General features: G+C 35.0%; 1 protein-coding gene across 1 annotated transcript in view; it reads left to right on the top strand.

Annotated features, from left to right (window-relative positions):
• PLA2R1 (phospholipase A2 receptor 1) overlaps nt 1–12,499 on the top strand; it is a 100,460-nt gene extending 87,961 nt beyond the window's left edge. Inside the window, exons 23-30 of the mRNA XM_037523407.2 lie at nt 249–393; nt 2,879–3,117; nt 4,672–4,840; nt 5,919–6,059; nt 6,553–6,669; nt 7,958–8,134; nt 10,699–10,731; nt 10,838–12,499. Coding sequence (XP_037379304.1) covers nt 249–393; nt 2,879–3,117; nt 4,672–4,840; nt 5,919–6,059; nt 6,553–6,669; nt 7,958–8,134; nt 10,699–10,731; nt 10,838–11,052 — 1,236 coding nt within the window. The 3' untranslated portion in view covers nt 11,053–12,499. The remainder of the gene's footprint in view (nt 1–248; nt 394–2,878; nt 3,118–4,671; nt 4,841–5,918; nt 6,060–6,552; nt 6,670–7,957; nt 8,135–10,698; nt 10,732–10,837) is intronic.
• Nucleotides 12,500–20,107: the final 7,608 nt, after the last annotated feature.

The raw sequence follows: 20,107 nt of genomic DNA, 5'->3' as shown, positions 1-20,107 counted from the left end.
ATTCTATTAGTCTTTTTTTCAATGTATTCATTTTTAATAATGTTATTTTATATAATTTCCATATGTTCTGTAAGTGTAGTTACTTTACTCATCACAATAATTATTTATTTTTAATTATGACATAATTTGTGAGGTTTATTAAATGTTACTAAAGAAATAAAGGTGTTTGAATTTTAAAGACTATGTCCTCAATGAGAATGCCAGTGTTATATGTTATCATTTTTCTGAAAACATGTATTCTTTTAAAGATTCCAAGTCATAATGCCACTGAAATTCAAAAACGCATTCCTCTCTGTGCCTTACTCTCCAGTAATCCTAATTTTCATTTCACTGGAAAATGGTATTTTGAAGACTGTGGAAAAGGTTATGGGTTTGTTTGTGAAAAAATGCAGGGTAAGAAATATTGGCTTTTTTATTCTTTTAATTTCCCTGGCCCACTCTTCTCTTCCATATTTGTTTTACACGCTGTATAACTGACAGTTTAAAGCTTAAAGTGCCAAGTGCTTATTCTCTGAGTTTTATGTATATAGATTATCAATTTATCTCCACTATTCCAGTATTATGCCCTTTACACAGGTTCTAAGGACTGCAGAGACCACTTGAGTGGTGACCAAATTTATGTATACATTTTGGTCATATTAAAAGGTTTTACTCCTTTATTTTGGGATTTTGTATCTGCTCAGGCAATGAAAAAAACACATTGAGAAAAATATTGGAATAGAGTCAGGGAAATAAAACAACTTACACTTACTTCTTCATTGGAACCCTTAAAGTGGTATCTATGAGTAAACATGGCATGTAACATGTGTCTGTATCAGAACCCCCAGTGACTTCCTGTGTGAAATATCAAACAGAAGGGAAATGATGAACAATGTAAATGCACTGTAAGTAAACTTTAGTAATAAAAATAAAGCAACCATAGCTAACATCTCATACTTTTACTGAGTGCTAGTCTCCCCTGTACTGTGCCACCTTAGATGATCATGGTTTGTGTCTGGAGCTGTGTGGAACTCACTAATTTGGAATATGAATTCTATTTCATAGTGTTGCATATGTAACATATCAACCCCTCCTCAGAAAAGCTGAGGGAAATGCCATTTCCTTGTTCACAGTGGTCAGGATCTTAACATATGAGTTATAGCAAAAGTGTTATGTAAAAGGCAGTCTTGTAGGGAAAGAAAAAATATCAATATATAATACTTGCATGCTTATGAGTACCTTGTGCCATGCCTTGGCTTTATAAACATTATGCCATAAAAGTCTCACAATAATTCTATTAAGTACTTTAAAATCTCCTCATTTTACAGATGAGGAACTTAAGACTTAGACAAAATAAGGGCCTCCCTGGTGGCGCAAGGGGTTAAGCACCACACTATGAAGCAATCCACAACCTCTGCAGCATGAGTTTGATGCCCACCTGGCCAGGGAGCAACCCACATAGCGCAGCAGACCTCTCCTGACTTGCCTGCTGCTCCCCTCAGCAGTGTACTTCGGTCAATCTACCTGTTCTGTTACCCGCTCTGTCTCTGGTGAATCCTCTCACCCCTCCCCCCCACTGCCCCACACCTCTGGCCTGTGCTCCAGTTCTTGTATGCATAAATAAATCTTTAAAAAAAAAAGATTTAGACAAAATAAGTAACACATATAAGGTGAGTTACATGCAATATACAAAAATATAAATTGACTCAACAATTTTACTCTACAACCTTGATATTGACTTTTTCTTGAATGTATTCTCTGACTACTTCATCTCTTTGATATTTTTGGAATAAGCAATGCATATATTCTTTTTGGAGATAGTATAAAGCAGTGATGGTTGAGAGCATAGACACTGGGTCTCCCACCTCACCTGGGTACCTACCCCACCTCTGTATATAACTGTCAGTCAAGTTTCTTACCCCAAAATGTAACAAACCAGTATACAAAGAGAAATTCCAGCCGCTCTTGGATCAGACAGTTCAGAAACTCTTACCTTGTTTTTGCATTTAAGCTTTTTTAAACTTAGTCTAGTCTAGTATAAAATAGAGAACCAAAAAAGGGCAAATGAATATATTAAAGAGGAAACTTCTGTGTGTAATGTATGGGCTTGGTTTTCACATGATCATAACTCATGAACACAAAGCACCAGTGATTTCACGTAAGAAAATCTCGCCTCTTATCTCTGATAAGAGATATATTAATATTAACTATAAGAAATGTGTGTATTTCTTTCTTTTTTTTTTTTTTTTTTTTGTGGGACCCTCGCCGGCGGCCAGGGAACGAACCAGCGCTGCGGAGGCTGCAGGCAGCCTCGCAGCCAGTGCTCAACTGCTGCACCACCAGGGGAGGCCCAGAAATGTGTATATTTCTAAGACCTTATTAATTTAATTTTTAAAAACTTTTAGAATTTATACATGTAATTAAACATGATAGCAAATGTCATACAGCCTCTATGTTTAATAAAGTATTATATCTCAAAATAGGCACTTGAAAAGTTATGCTTGCAGTGCTGCATATGACATTATATGTTGATGTCCTCTTAGTAAGTATTAAATTCTGCCCTAGCATTGTGTATCAGGCAGAGTATAGCTAATGGAGTGATATTTGTATAATGAAATCATGTCATTTCCACCAAAAGTTGGTCAGTTTGCCAAGAGATGGTCAAAATGGAAAATCTTCTAAGAATAGTTCTGAAGGAAGTCAATCATTAAAATTCTAAAGTATTCTAATTCTTTAGCATCACCTACAATTTCAGGTAGTGTCCTTATTTTGAGATCGTTCTGAGAAGAAAAACTCTGATGTCAACAATGCTATGGACCATAGCAAGGTGTTCAATGCTAAGCTATGCCTCCCTCCTTTGCCATCCAGGTGCTACATATGATTCTTGTTCTTTTTCTAGATACTTCTGGATATGGTGTAAATACATCTGATATGTATCCAATCCCTAATACCTTGGAATATGGAAACAGGACTTATAAAATAATTAATGCAAATATGACGTGGTATACAGCAATTAAAACCTGCCTGGTACATGGGGCAGAACTGGTCAGCATTACAGATCAGTATCAGCAGTCCTTCCTTACCGTTATCCTCAACCGGCTAGGACATGCTCACTGGATTGGACTGTTCACTGAAGATGTAAGTATCTTAAATCCCTTGGAATGTCCTTGCATAATTAAATTTCACTTCTATCTTCTTAGTGATATGCCACTGAAATTAACACAGAAAATAAATTCCCATAAATAACAGCATATGTAACATTTAAGTTATTCGTGTATATAGTAGCTACTGACCAATCTTAGGAAAAGCCAATGACTACTACATACAAGCAATCACCTAGAGAGCAAATATTATCTTGCCTAATTTCTGGAAATTAATGCCCTTCAAAGATTTGCTGAACATTACTGAATATCCCAGGATACTTTCTCATGTGTGCACTAGAACACATCTTAAATTCAAGCACCTGCATTTGGGTCATTTGTAACATTTAAGGAATCTCCAAGAAAAATGAGTCACACTTCTCACCTAGAACTTTAGTTCCTAATTCACAGCCCCTTAGAATTTAACACCTGTGTTTTCTCCCTCCAGAAATGTGATCTGAAGGCTAAGATTTTTTTTTTGTTTTCCTTTTTAATAAAAGTATTATCCACTCAAAGCAGTGAAAACTAAAACCTGACCTCTAGTTTTACTCCCCAAAGTCAATCACTATAAATAGCTTCTTAAGCATCACTTAGAAATTTTCTATATATGCACATGTAATGGATGAATTTGAACACTTTTAAAAATACAAACAAGCTAAAATTAAATATGCTGTCTTTCAGGCTATAAACAATATGATATAAACTTGCCTTTTAATTCAATGTGCCTTGTCCAGCTTTTCATGGCCCATAAAAAGCTAATACATTCCTTGGGACAGTAACCTGTAGAATGGGAGAATATGCTACAATTTATTAAGTCATTCTCCTGTGAATGGACATTCAAGTTCTTCCCAGTCTTTCACAATACAAACAATGCACAGCAAATATCCTTATGCAAGCAGGATAAATTCCCGGAGGTGAAATTACTAAATATGCTTTTAATTTTAAGGGGTAGTGCCATAATGCCTTCCAAAAGTTTGTACCAATTTACATAACAACAGGGTATGTAAAGATCTACTTTTTTTTAAATCCTTGTTAACATGGGGTATAATCAAAATATTATCCTTATCCATCATATGTGTGAAAGAATGATGTTCCATAGTTGTTTATATTTTCATATTATGTTTTTACTTTATGGAATCAATTTTGCTTTATGGCCTCCAAATTTTGTTTCAGACTTGCAAAGGCTTTCCTCACACCAAGAATATAAAATAGTAGCCAAGTTTTAACACTTCTGTTTTCAAATTTATGTGTGCATCTTTGATCAATCTGAAATTTATTTTAGTGTAAAAAAAAGTATTGATTCAACTTCATTTTGATCATTTACTGGCAAATTATGATGCTAGAGGGTCAGGGATTCCCAAAAACTGAAAAAAAGATATTACTCATGGCAGGTCAGGCTGTATTCACAAGCTGTCATAGATGCCCCTTGAAATATAACTCTAGATGTGGAAATATAAATCTGTAAGTGGAGTGAGGGCTGCTCAGATAGCACTGAGTAATACACCAGCCAGCAGTCTTGGCAAAGGAATAATGGCTTACTTTTCCTCCACAGAATGGTATTAATTTCGATTGGTCAGATGGGACCAAATCCTCCTTCACTTTTTGGAAAGAAGATGAGTCACCTTCCCTCGGTGACTGTGTTTTTGCTGACACCAATGGACGTTGGAGCGGCACAAACTGCGAGTCATTTCTGCAAGGAGCAATTTGTCTTGTGCCCACCGGTAGGTTAAATTCCATTCAACACAGGAAATATGTGCTATGCACTTGCAGTGGTGCAAGGTACTGTGCTAAACAGTAGATATGAAGAGTAGTAAGAAGTATCTGTCCTCAGGAAGCCTCTGGTCTGATAGGTGATGTACAATAACTGTTTTATGAGGCAGGGTTAGCAAAGGACATAAGAGAGGTGGTGCTGTGGAAGTCAGTGAGAAAAAAGAATGTATCATATCCACTTAGGGAAAAGTAGAAAACCTTCCTGAAGGACAGGACAGTGGAGACTGGCCTTGAAGAATGGGAGGGATGTAAATGGGCGATGAGGGACCTGGAGGGGAATTCTGAACAGAAAACCAAGAACAAAGACATGGAAAGAACAAAGGACTGGGCATGTATAAGGTAAAGCTGGTAATGGTTAAAGGAGGAGTGGGGAATCAGTCGAGAAACTTGGGATCTCAGCAAGCATAGGTCTAACTCTCATGCTTGCCCTCTGAAGCAAATTCCACTGCAAATTTCCCTTGTTGTATTATATTTTGTTGTGTTGTGCTGTGTTGTGTTATGTTGTTGTGTTGTTATGTTATGCTATGTACATTATGTTTTGTGTTATGTTAAATTACATTGTTATGAAACTTTACTGAATATATTATTTTCTCTCAGGTTTTTTAGCAGGAAGGATTTGCTAAATCTGTAATATTCAGCACTATAGGGAACACATTTTGTACATTTGGAACTGCCTTGTGCCTTCCATTCAGCTGTTAGTATATCTGTGAATCACATACCCCAATTATGCCAAATGTTAAGATTCTAACTGTAACATGAAAGGCAGCCACCTTCACCCAAGTAGCACCCAAACTAAGTTTATGAAGCTTTACATTAATATTCCCTGCTATGTTTAGGTAAAGATGATTTCTGTCAGGAATATCAGTTCTAGTTTTGTAATCATTTACATTACACTCACTCTTTCAGAGTAATACCATGAAAATCTCATTACATATTTTTATCTTGGTCATTCATATTATGTAATGCAATGTTTATCTCAATAAATGAACCCGTAAGCACTGTGAAATTCATAGCTGATTTTGTTCACAGAAACAAGATCACTTGGACTCCCAGAGATGTGCTCAGAAACATCTGTTCCCTGGATAAAATTCAAAAGTATTTGCTACAGTTTTTCTACAGTGCTAAACAGTACAAGTTTTGAGGCTGCTCACGAATTTTGCAAAAAAGAAGGTAATCCTTTTGTGATTGCAAAATGCTTTCAATGTGTTCCTTCTTGACATTTCAGTAAATCATATAGTTTTCTTCATTTGTCTGATTATATAGTGACTTTAGAAGCAACTAAACAATTAGAAAAAATAAATACTATTGTGTTTGCTTGTTTGGGAGATAGCTAATATATAAAACTCAATGTCTGGTATAGTATTCAAAAACCTAAGATGATATTTTCAAATACAACACCAAAAAATGTTCTTTTTCAATGCATTTGAATTATGAATTTTTAATATTCCCTAAAATCAACAGTCTATGCTTTAAATTCTTAAATACAAGCTTGTATCTTTTAATAAGTATGGTTTAGCTTGAAAATTCTAAACAAAAATCATGATTTATGATGAAAAATTTTCCTTTTCAATGAATACCTTTATAAATCACAATATAAGAGATTTTTCTAAACTTTATATGTAAACACAAATGCTTATTCATTTGCTGTTTGTCTCTTTTATAGGATCTAATCTTTTAACAATCAAAGATGAGGCTGAAAACTCATTTCTCCTAGATGAGCTTCTTACTTTTGGTTCTTCTGTCCAGATGGTGTGGTTGAATACTCAGTTTGATGGTGACAGTAAGTGATTTGGGTAGAGAAGAAAAACACATGAAGGTCAATGTTGATGAAAATGACACCTCCAAAGCAGAAACCTTTCCTTTGGACATATTTCCAAAGAAAAAAATAACATGAAACCTAAAGCCATTTCTTCCAAAGATAATATTGCTGATCCTTTTCTTTATACTCTCTTAGCCTTTGAAATAATCCCAGAGTACCAAAAATAAAAACAAACAAATTTATCTTATGTTTACAGAAGATGCTTGGCTAGAACTTTGGTTTCAAAGATTTCAGTTATAGACACCAAAACTGTATTTACTTGCAAATACTCCAGGCTCTTAAATGTTATAAAAGCACAATAGAGCTGTAAATATTTCAGTGCTAATTTGTGCTGTTAGATTATTTGCTACTCAAAAAATCAGACTTTTTAATCAAATGAGAACCTAGTATTCTTTGTATAATTGATGGTTATTGAAAGTACTTATAAAGAAAATTATTTTAATTGGTATGGAGAGCTTGTTACAGAGGTGTGCCATGGTGGAGGGTGGGTCCACCCTGGCAAGAAAGAATATTTCAATCATTGACATTGTTTTGAATTTCCAGAAAACAGTAATAATAAAAAGCAGACCAACTTTTGGTTATTTTATTGTTGGTTTTAAATCCTTTTCAAAGAGTGAACCCCTTTCTTGCCTGCAGATGGACCCACCCATCAGTGCCCACCACCTGGTACACTACAGGCTTGCTATTTAAGGAAATTCACTGTAAAATTCTCTTAGAAAAAGAGCCAGAGTTTTTATTTTGGGGTCAACAACAAAGAAATAATGGACCAAACTGACATACATCTAACTTTTATACTCACAAAAAATGGTATACCATGATTTAAAGCCAATTTGTTCATAGCTATTCCATGCTATTAGTGGAATGGATTGAATGAGGTAATATGCCATGCTATAGATGTTAGATCTTCAAAGGATAGTCTCTTGTGGTTAGTTTCATTTATTAAATGATTTATTTAAATTGATTTTGATAAATAATATTTCAGAATCCAGACTTACATTAAGAAATATGATATTCTAAATGAACTACATTAAAACAATATAGCTGAAATAAATACAGAGTTGTTCACAAGGCAACTTTACTAATATCTACCTTTTAAGGATGAATTCATGACTATACTTACTGCATTAATCCATCAGATAAAGAGGGAGTCTGTCTAAATTTAGGGGCTGCTTTTTACGGCTCATTCTTATCTTAGTGTGTTTGATAACTCTGCAAACTAATTCATGATAGGGTTGAAATTTTTCCACAGATGAAACCTTAAAGTGGTTTGATGGAACTCCCACAGACCAGTCAAACTGGGGCATTCGTAAGCCAGAGCTGGACCACATAAAACCGAATCTATGTGTTGCCATGAGGATACCTGAAGGAATATGGCAGTTATCCTCCTGTCAAGAAAAGATAGGATTTATATGTAAAATGGAAGCAGGTGGGTAAAATCAAAGGGTAATTCTTCACTTTGATTCTGTCCTGAGTAATATTGGCCTGCCTTTTTAGCATTCAAAGCTTTAAAATTCCAGGTATTCAGGTATATTCAGACACTATCATCTTATTCTACATCAGTGTCAGAAAACATTTTGGTTCCTCCTTTCTCTGAAATGAAGAAAAAGTCATTATAAATCAACTCAAAGAGTGGGACTTACTTGTGTCACCCTAGCTGGTAACCTAATGGTGAAAAAATTTCCTTCAAACAAATAGAACTAAACATGTAAACCAGAAACCTTCATTCTGGAAATGCTACTGGGAATTTTATATATATATATTTCTTACATAATTTTTCATTTTTGCACAATGTATACATTTTTCATCTTGGTTATATTCCCCATACATTTGTACCCCCTTATTTTGACCCCAATCCTTCCTCTCCCTGCCCCCACTTGTGTGTCTCTGGTTTATAGTTGCTTGTTGATTTTCGTTTTTTCTTTATTATAGTTATTCTTTTTCCTGGTCCCTTATTTAGGTTTTCTAAATTCCTGCTATGAGGGAGACCATCCAGTATTTTTCTTTTTCTTTCTGACTTATTTCGCTGAGCATGATCCCTTTCAGCTCCATCCATGTTGCTGCAAACTGCATGAGTTTATCTTTTTTGATTGCTGAATAATATTCCATTGTGTATATATAACACATCTTCTTGATCCAGTCATCTATTTTTGGGCATTTGGGTTGTCGCTACTAGGAATTTTTAAAGTTCATCTTTGTTTCCAGAAATATAATCTAAGTTTAGATATCTTTGTTGTAGACATGATTCTCTATTGCAAGTGGTACTATGTCATAAAATTCATATTTTAACTTTATCTTGAGCTACATAATTACAGTGATTTAAAAAATAAGTCTATGGGCCTCCCTGGTCATGCAAGGGGTTGGGACACAAAATAAAATAAAATAAAATAAAAATACATTCAGAAACCTAAGGAGGAAAATTCTAGTGCGTTGCAAACAAGAGCAGAGATTTCTAAGATAGGACATTAACAAAGATCACCGATAGTAAAAGATGTTTATAATAGTCACAACAGTTTCTAGATGCCAGTATTATAAAGGAGGGACTGGTGTGACCTGGACTGCTGGAGAGGCTTCAGAAAGGAGATGAGGCTTTGGAATTCCAAAGGATGACGAAAGCAGTAGAGGGGAGGCACTTGGACAAAGCCCCAATGTGACTGAAAGTGGTTACTGAGAATGAGCTTAGACTAGAGCAAAGGATTCATGATTGAGGTGTTGGGACTAAAAGGATCTCTTCACAGAGAGTGCCAGCTGCAACGGCTGAACTTCATGGTGAAAGAGACAGTGCTCTGTACTTGCAGCAGATTCACGTTGATTCAGATGGAAAGGGAGGCACTGTACATATTTCTCTGGGTTTTCACCTGTATCAAAAAACATTTTGAAATGGAACTCACTTGAAAGAGATACATTTTTATAGGTGGCTTTTTTACTTCCTTGATGTGAGTTTTTCTTTATTTTCAAAATTCAGAACATCACTAGGATGTTAAGCAATAGCGAAGTCAAAGTGTGAATTTATTTTTTGTTTGTTTTGCTTAAAATTCTTTTGATTCATTGTTTAATCCTGGGAAATTCCCTTCTATTATATCTTTGATTACTATTTCTGCTTCTGTTGCTTTGGTTTAATCCTTCAAATTATTTGAAATTCATTTATGGCAAATCTCTTTTCTGACTGATTTTTTTATTGAATTTCATATATTCTGGAACATTATTTATTTGTATTTGTCTTTCAATCACTGAGTCAATTTATTTCTTTAGTATTGATGCTGTGTTTTGTGGCTGTCAATGAGAACTTTAAGCTGGTCTTGAAATTTGGATATCTTTATAGTCATTTCTTGTTTTGCCCAGCTTTGTTTGGCTTATTTGTCCTCAGTCATTTTCCATTACAACAGCCTGTTCTTGCTTCATAAACTTGTGTCCTTGAAATGCATTATTACAGTTGAAAATCTTCAAACAGATACCCTCTACTTTCTGAATGAAGTGGATATTATTCATTTCCCAATTCTTGAGGTCACAAAAGTGAGAAGATGCTGATATTAAAGTCCTTGAGTAGAGGCAGGGAGGTTAACATTGCTGGACAAATTCCATACGAAATCCCAACAAAACTAGATTCTTACAGGCAGGGTCTATATTTTACTCATATTTTCAGTGCAGCACAATGCTGAGGCTGAATGGGAATTCTTTAGATTTAAAAAAAAAAAGCAGTGTATCTGCAAGCACTAATAAGACTTACTATTAATCAGTGGTCAGCAAATTTTTCTTCTAAGGGCCAGAGAATTTGGGAGTCCTATGATCTCTGTCATGCTGCCATTGTAGCTCATAAGCAGTCATCAACAATATGTAAAAAAAATTAGTGACTGCATTCCAATCAAACATTTTTAAAAATAAGTAGCCAGATGTGATAAGTGAGTCAGTTTATGAAGCCCTACTATAAATAATGATGTCATTTTTCTGAATCTAAAGAAAAACTTCACCTGTATTTTTTATATTTGATTCTAGGTGTTCACACAGTAAATGAGCACCTAGGAAAAGGTAAGTTTGAAACATTTTTTTCTTAGAAATAAAAAACCAAAACAATCATGTGACAATATCTACTTATTTGATTGTCACTGAAATTTTCCTTTTTTTCTTCTTTTAGAACCAAGTCACAGTATTGTGCCTCTTGCAGTAGCACTGACATTGCTAATAATTCTGGCAATTTCCACACTTTCCTTCTTCATATACAAGCACAAGAATGGTGTCTTCAGGAGACTTGCAGAGTTTGGAAATCCTTACTATCCTGCAACCAACTTTAGTGCATCCCATTTAGAAGAAAATATTCTCATTTCTGATCTTGAGAAGAATGATCAATAATAATGAAGTCAGCAAATGCCACAAAAGAAGATAAGGAGAGACTTCTCTGTTTTTCCTTTACAGACCCGATGCCATTATAATGTGAAATATGTCACTATTTTAATTATTCTTAGGGTGATTTCTGTGTTGATTTGTAACCAAATCAAATGTGTGTTGATTTATTCACTTGTGATTTAGTCTTAAAAGGGAGAAATTTAAAAATGGTTATTCAGAAAACAAGAACTATTAAAACAAACTTCCTATTGAAAACTCTCAAACCAATGTAAATAATAGTTTTTCATTTGAATGCTTCTATCAAAATTTTTTGGGAATTTTAAACTAACCTTGTACCTTTTCAGACATTGACCCACTCACATTCCATTGAAATAAAGATGCAGCAAAACAAATTGTAAAACCTTACAGTTATATATGAGAGGAAAAGGCTCTGAGAAATTTCAGGTTTATTTTTGATCCAACTAAGTTTAACAGCAGGGCTTGGCAAATACTCATTCTAAGCTTAAAAGTCTCAAGTTCTGGAATCTAAACTAATAGGGTGATATTGGTCTTTATTAGTTCTGACTTTTCAAATTAAAGGAATAAATTATCCTCCTTTAAATAGTAAAGAGCTTGGGCCTCTCTCGTGGCTCAAGGGGTTAAGACACAACTATGAAGTTATCCGCAGCCACTGCAGCACCAGTTCGATTACCTTCCAGCCAGGGAGCAACCCACATTGCGGCAGCCTCTGCCGCTGAACGCCAGTGAACTTACTGGAAAGAGGGAGGCTTTTACTTAGACACATAGTACATTTGAGTAAATAAGACCCCCTTTTTCTGTGCGCTGGACTGGACAGTTAATGACGGGTAAGATCGGGGGCAGACTAAAGAAGGCACTGGCCAGCCTCGTGTCTGTGACTCCTGATGACCTAAGACAGGCGCAGTCTCCGAGGGGCTTCATCATAAAAATCTTTGGCGTTCAATTTAGGCAAATGTCTAAATGGCTGTAAGCCCAATCTAGGCAATAAGCCCGCAGTAAAAAACCCCTCCTTTGCTTGAAAACAAGGCTGCTAAGAACATCGCCTACAAACAAGCCTGATGGAATTACCTACAAAGTAGTTTAACTATTAACCAGTTAGTCATTGTTCCTGAATAAGAAGCAACTTAACAACCTGTCTGTAATTATACTATTTTCTTACCTACCTGACTTTTTCTATATATGTAAAAAATCAGTTTCAAAAAATGTATTGTAACCACATGTGCTTAACAACTTGTAAATCATTAACTAAAAAATTGTATTCTATGCCTAGGTAACAAAAAACATTGTTATACTGAAAAAAAAAATTTTGTGTGACCTAATGCCTTTTAAAAATGTATAAATATGCGTAATGATTTGAGCAAATTACATTCAGATCTTCACTCTTGAAGTGTGTCTGTCTGTCATTTATGCGCCAAATCCTTGACCATCCTGCACGAGTTTCACATCCCTGGGACGGCCTTGCCAGTCTACTGCTGCGCTGGTCCGCGGCAGGTGGCGCCCAACGTGGGGCTCGAGTCCAGGTCAATTTAAAAGAAAAAAAAAGTGTCCCTAAAATAAGGTAAGTAAAGAAAAAACTGTGCAGGATAAGCTGTCTCTCTTTCTTTGTTTTTAATTCTTTTCAAGTCAAGGATAGGATCCTCGCCAGAGCGCCGCGGGCTCGCTGATAAAGGATCATCAGTTTGAGAAGGCCAGGAAATCCCACAGTTTCAATTCGTGAGTGTGTGTGTGTGAATGCATGTTATTGTTGGCTCCACGGCCTTGGCTACGGAGTCTAAGTGAGCTGCAACCGGTCACTCGCGGGACATCATACGGCATAACGGTCATCTGCTCCTTGGAACAGCCTGGTCCGGGGCTTATACGGACAGACCTTAGCTAAGACGTCCCAAAGTTCCCGCGAGGGACGCGAGCCGGCCAGTGCCAGTGTGTGACCCCGTCTATATAAACATGGGACAATTGCAAAGTAAGAATAGAGACCACTTTCTCTCCATTCTGGGCCATATACTCGAAGGAAGAGAAATAAAGATAAGTAAAAAATCATTTGTGGAATTATATGAGTTCATTTTATTTTATTTTATTTATTTTTTTATATATATGAGTTCATTTTAAAGGTCAGTCCATGGTTTCCAGAGGAAGGGAGCTTATCTCTTGACAACTGGAAAAAAGTGGGCAAGGAAATTAAAAAATTTTATGATCAGCAGGGACCCACGCAGGTCCCCCCTCTGGGTCCAAATTCGAGACCTATTAGTGGATAGCACTGAGGCAGACTTAAGGAGAAAAGAAAATATTAGTGATTCACACAGTGAGCATAAGGTAGTGCCGTTTGCCTCTTGGTCAGCAAAAAAAAAAAAAAAAAAAAAAGGTGACATAATCTTATAAAAAACAAATGCTTCAAGCCTTTTTGGGGAGGAGACTAGGTTAACCCTACTAGAGGTTTCCCCTACCAAAGTTTTGCCATTTATTCTTTTAAAATAAATAAATAAGGTATTTCTAAATAATAGTATTTAAAGTTCATTTACTATTGCTAAGGTAATAAAAAATGGTTAAATATAACTATATAATATAACTAAAGGTTTTTATAAAAATATTATAAACCCACTGCAGCAGATGAGTGGGGGCTGCCCCTGGTCTCAACAAGCAGCTGCCTGGACTTTTTCTCCAGTGTTGGAATCACTGGCAAGTCTCTACTGCCTTCCTGCTGTGGGGCACTAAACTGTTTTAATTCATTCTAGAAAAAAAATTTTATTTCCTTGTGTTTTTTCTAATTTTAAAGTCTAAATTGTCTAAGGTAAAAATTGCTGAGTTACTTTGGATTTGCTAACAAGCTATACAAAATACTTATTGGTTTAATGAAAGTTTTTAAATTTACTTATTGGACCTGTAAAAGGTTAAGTTTCTTGTTAAAATTAATTAATCTAAAAAAAATTTTAAATAATAATACAAACATATTTGAGCTAAATTCAAACCTCAAATTTTGATAAAGCCTAAAAACAGGCAGACTGTAAAAATTTTCTCTTCTCCTGTTATCAAAATAACAGTGTTCTTTTTTGTTTTAATATATACTTGCTCTCAGTATAATAATATATTGACAACCTAAAGCCAAAAAATCACTTCTTAAAAATATAAACTCAAAAAATATTCTCTTATCTAAAAAAGTTAGTAAAACTGCCTGACTTTTGTGGTCTCGAGCCCAAGGTCTTTGGTAATAATTAAAATTAAATACTTATTCTCTAACAGTTTTTAGCTTTTAACTCATTAAAAACCCTCAGTGACATCACAAAAATTAATAAAATAACTATCTCTTAAAATATATATATATGGCCAAAATTTTAAATATATATCAAAATATCTCTGTATCTGTTTGTCTGTCTTTGTGTTTTGTTTTGTTTTGTTTTGTTTTATGTTGTTTCATTTTGTTTTGTTTTTTACCTCTGGAGGACTAATTATAAATGGCGCCTATATAAATTCTCATAAAAACAATCTTATAATCATTATCAAAAAAAATTTTTTATTTTTGATAAACAAAAACTAATTCAAATTTTATAATATAATTCAAAACATATATACCTTAAAATTATATTAAATATTAATAATTTACTTTGTTTAAATGTGTTTATTTCAAAAAAAGTCTGATATAAAAGGTACTTTTGTCTTTCCTATTAAATCACCTATATATAAAAAAATGTACAAAATATATGGTACTCTAATTTTTTTTGTTTATTTCTTTTTATTAATTTGTCTAATACTTGTTTAATAATACTAATTCACCCATCTAATCCCTAATAAATTAAACCAACACCTTGGTTCCTCCTCTTCACTAACTAAAACCTAAAAAAAGTCACAAACCTCCTACTTCTTCACCACTTCCAATGAAACTCGTACTTACTCAGACTTGTTTCATCTTCTTACTGCTACTTCCATCGTCCATTTCCAACATCCTAAACGCTCTTTTAATAACTCTATCATACGGGCCTGTGTGGGTCCCCCACACACCCTCCTTGTCAAGGGCCCTAAACCCTTGTCAATCACTTATCATCAAAATGCCTTTCATGTCAATTGTTCCGGTTATATTCTCACTAATTGTATCTCCCCTGTTAATTCGTGGTCTACTATAACATTTGTTATTGTACATCAACCTCCTTATATTGTTCTCCCTGTTAAATTGTAACAGCCTTGGTACAACAACACTAGGGTTTATACTCTTTAACTTGTTTAACTCGGTCTCCGTCACACAAAAAAATTTGTTATACTCTTATTTTAAACATTACTACACTCATTACTATTATTAATTCTGTGGTTGCCTTCACTACTACTCTTATACAACAAGTTCACACAACTCATTATGTTAATCATCTTACAAAAAATATTACCTTAACCTTAACTACTCATTAAAATATTAATAAAAAACGTAACATACACACCATACAACTTAAACTTAAAAATAAAGGGGGAACTGCGGCAGCCTCTGCCGCTGACCAGTGAACTTACTGGAAAGAGGGAGGCTTTCACTCAGACACATAGTACATCTGAGTAAATAAAACCCTCTTCCCCTGTGCGCTGGATGGACAGTCAATGACGGGTAAGATCGGGGGCAGGCTAAAGAAGGCACTGGCCAGCCTCGTGTCTGTGACTCCTGACGACCTAAGACAGGCACAGTCCCCGAGGGGTTTCATCATAAAAATCTTTGGCGTTCAATTCAGGCGAATGTCTAAATGGCTGTAAGCCCAATCTAGGCAATAAGCCCGCAGTGAAAAACCCCTCCTTTGCTTGAAAACAAGGCTGCTAAGAACATCGCCTACAAACAAGCCTGATGGAATTACCTACAAAGCAGTTTAACTATTAACCAGTTAGTCATTGTTCCTGAATAAGAAGCAACTTAGCAACCTGTCCGTAATAACACTATTTTCTTACCTACCTGATTTTTTCTATATATGTAAAAAATCAGTTTCAAAAAATGTATTGTAACCACATATACTTAACAACTTATAAATCATTAACTAAAAAATTGTATTCTATACCTAAATAACAAAAAACATTATTATACTAAAAAATAAATTTTATATAACCTAATGCCTTTTAAAAATATATAAATATACGTAATAATTTAAACAAATTCATTCAAATCTTCACTCTTAAAGTGTGTCTGTCTGTCATTTATACACCAAATCCTTAACCATCCTACACAAGTTTCACATCCCTAAAATGGCCTTGCCAGTCTACCACTGCACTGGTCCACAACACCACATGGCTCAGAAGACCTCTCCTGATTTGCCAGCTGCTCCCCTCAGCAGTGTTTTCCAGTCAGTTTGCCTGTTCTGTTCCCCACTCTGTCTGTGGTGAATCCTCTTACCCCACACACACCTCTGGCCTGTACCCCAGTTCTTGTATGCATAAATAAATAAATCTTTAAAAAAATAAATAGTAAATTTCTTGATTAGCACACTTTTTCTAAGCAACCATACCATTTGATCTAAAATCTTCAATTACTAAATGATGACTAAGTTTGATATTTTAAAATATAGATAAGCTTAAAGGAATTTATTGAGAACTGAATACTCTTAAAATTTATGGGTTTTACCAAAAACTAGAGGTATAAAATAGTCTGCAATGTTCCTAGCAACTAAAAAATACAAAATATAACTTGAATTAAGAAGTAAAAATTGAAGAACCAGATAGAGGATATGTTGAGAACCAGATAAATTACTCTAAAATAGTAATCTGGATACCTTTGCTATATAATGAGTTTATGAGTGGTATTCTACTTAGTAAACCATGGTTTGGGGGAACTATCCACTTGTATTGGACTAGGTAATGCAGCTGGTAAATAATGATTAACAACATACTATTCATAAATTAAAATTCAAAAGATTTTAGTTTCTTCAATTTCTTACAAATATGATTTCATCATCAATATTTAAAAGTTTACTCATTACATAAATGTTTATTAAGTCCCTACTAAGAACCAAGTGCCATTCTAGAAACCAGAGCTACTGGGGTGAGCAAGTCAATGATATCTCTGTTTCCATGGCCTCTATCTTCTAATGAAGGAAAACAAACAGCAACTCATAAAAAAAATACATAAGTAGAAAAAAATCAGGTTGTTATGAAAATTAAATCAGGTCCTGTGGCAGAGAGAAACTAGGGGACTCTCAGGATATCCCAGGTGTGTACATTTTAATTATTCAGTTGCTTCAAAACCAGTGACCACTATTCGCAAGGTAGAGCTCTAGGAGAAAGTACAAATATTTCTAAGTAGAAAACAATCATCATTAGAAACACAATTTGAAGAGCATTCCCTAAGACTTAAGTCCCTGGGGCCTGAAATAGTTAATACAGCTTGCCAGCTTCAAAACAGCTCTTGTTACTGCTGTAGAGTTTACAAAGTAACACAAGCTACTGCCACAATTTTTAAAAAACTTTTGGGACTTTGCTTTTAAAATTATGTTACATTATGTGGTGGTTGTATATTTATGACTCAAAAGAATAATTGATTTGAAATAATCAGATAGTATAAAAGCCTAATTTAACAATCTGTCAAGTGCAATTATGGTTTTGTTCTTTTCAGTGGACTTGGTAAAAAATGGTAATCAATTATCTTTCCAGTCAAGGTATATTGAAGTGGAATAGTCACACTGAACAATTTGATGAAGTATGTCATCTGTAAAGTAATTTTACAAAAAGAAACTGTGAGGCTTCTCAATACTCTGTGCTTTAATATTCAGTACTGACCCATATCTCCAGGATCTGTCCCCATAGAGCCATTATACACTCCTTCGCACTACTGAAATTTCAGAAATACTGTTTTATTCATATATGTGTACTTTAAAAAATAACTTTCCACCTCTATTTTTAATCTGAATAAGATTTCATAGCTACAATGTGAAAGAATAAAAGTAACAGAACCCCAAAATCATTCATGCATTATTAATGAAACTCCCTTCAAAAATAATCTCTTTTTCTATGACTCTGGGTAACAGAAAATCTTGGCTATTCTAATTAAAGATATCTTGGCTTTTCCAATTTCAACAGTCTTCTTTCAGTTTAAATGTTTCTTTTATTGAAAGTTCTACACCTTAACAAGTGTAGATTAGATGCTCTCTTTAGGTAAACATTCGTCTATTGGAGTTTCCTTTCCCTCCTCAAAATGGGGACTGCATAAAAGAGAATTTGTTGTGTCTGTGGTATTGAGGAAGGAGAAGTTGATTACTATAGATGTGTCTTAATTGGTGTCTAGTGAGGGTTTGGCCCCACATACAGGAAGTTTGATTACCTAGTTATGAAGTCAGTAATTGGTACAACCTGTAGTCTCTTCTCATTGATTTGGCCCCTTCCTTGCTCTCTCTGGCACTGCCTTATACCCAAAGAATATGCTGGTGTCTCCCAATCTGCTCCCTACCTAGACATTGCAGTTCTTGACTTCAACTCACTTTACCTCTGCAGTAGTGAAACACTATCCATCCCCACCAGTTATTCTGGTAGTCAGGCAAGGTTGAACATTGTAACAAACAATCCCAAAATCTTGGTGGTTTAACTCAGCAAAGGATTATTTCTCAACCACACCAACATGGGCTTGTAGGAAGACTTTGTTCCATTCAGTCATGCATGGATTCAGACTCCTCTTATAGATGGACTCAATGGGTTTCCTTCCTACCTCTGCCTAACAGAAAAAGGTAAAGATCTATCTTTGATTAATTATGTATTTTCCATGGGCTACTGAAATATAATAAGTAGCTCCCCCTTTTCCATGGTTTTGCTTTCTGCAGTTTTGGTTTCCCACATTCAACTGTGGTGTGAAACGATAATGTACAATAAAATATTCTGACACACCAACCACTACGGAGAGCTGTGTGGAGATTTCTTGACCTACTAAACATAGAGGTTCCATATGATCCAGCAACTCCACTCCTAGGTATTTACCCAAAGGACACAGAAACATCAATTCCAAAGAGCACCTGCACCCCTATGTTTATAGCAGCACTGTTTACAATAGCTAAGCTTTGGAAACAACCCAAATGCCCAAAAATAGATGACTGGATCAAGAAGATGTGGTACATATACACCATGGAATATTACTCAGCATTCAAAAAAGATAAACACATGCAATTTGCAGCAACATGGATGGAGCTGAAAGGGATCATGCTCAGCAAAATAAGCCAGAAAGAAAAAGAAAAATACCGGATGGTCTCACTCATAGCAGGAACCTAGAAAACTTAAATAAGGGACCAGGAAAAAGAATAACTATAAAAAAGTAAAAATCAAAATCAACAAACAACTATGAACCAGAACTATGAACACTCTATGGGGGGCGGGGGGCGGGGAAAGGAGGGCTTGGGGTCAAAATAAGGGGGTTGTAATTGTACGGGGAATATAAAAAATAAAATTTAAATAAACTGTGAAAAAATAAAAAATAAAATAAATTTAAAAATAAATAAATAAATATGTAAGGAAATATTAAAAAATAAATAAATAAAATATTCTGATACAGAGAACACTCATGTAACTTTTATTATAGCATATAGTTAATTACTGTTTCATTTTATTGTTGCTGTTAATCTCTTACTATGCCTAATTTATAAGTTAACCTTTATCAAAAGTATATGTGTATAGGAAAAAGCACAGATATACAGGGTTTGGTATCACCCACAGTTTCAGACATCCACTAGAGGTCTTGGAATGCATCCCTCCAGATAAAGGGGGACTGCTGTACATTCTCTAAGCTAAACATTTTTAAACTGAAGACATGTGCCTTGAGGGTACATAAAAATTTCCAAGGGATATAGAGGCACAGATATTTTAAAGGAGCTCTGTTTCCAAAATCTTTAACCTTCATATATATATGCTTTCTTAGAATTAACTTACTTAAGGGGCTCCCTGGTGGCACAAGGGGTAAAGACACAACCTATGAAGCTGTCTGCAACCTCTGCAGCACAAGTTCGATCCCCAGCAGGCCGGGGAGCAACCCACATGGTGCAGCAGACCTCTCCTTACTCTCCCACTGCTCCCCTCAGCAGTGTACTTCGATCAATCTTCCTGTTCTGTTCCCCAC

This window comes from Talpa occidentalis, unplaced genomic scaffold (assembly GCF_014898055.3).
Source record: "Talpa occidentalis isolate TD23 unplaced genomic scaffold, MPIMG_talOcc4v2.1 talOcc4.3, whole genome shotgun sequence".
Classification (NCBI taxonomy): domain Eukaryota; kingdom Metazoa; phylum Chordata; class Mammalia; order Eulipotyphla; family Talpidae; genus Talpa; species Talpa occidentalis.
Note: the sequence above shows the minus strand (reverse complement) of the source record. Positions and strands in the feature narration are given on the sequence as shown.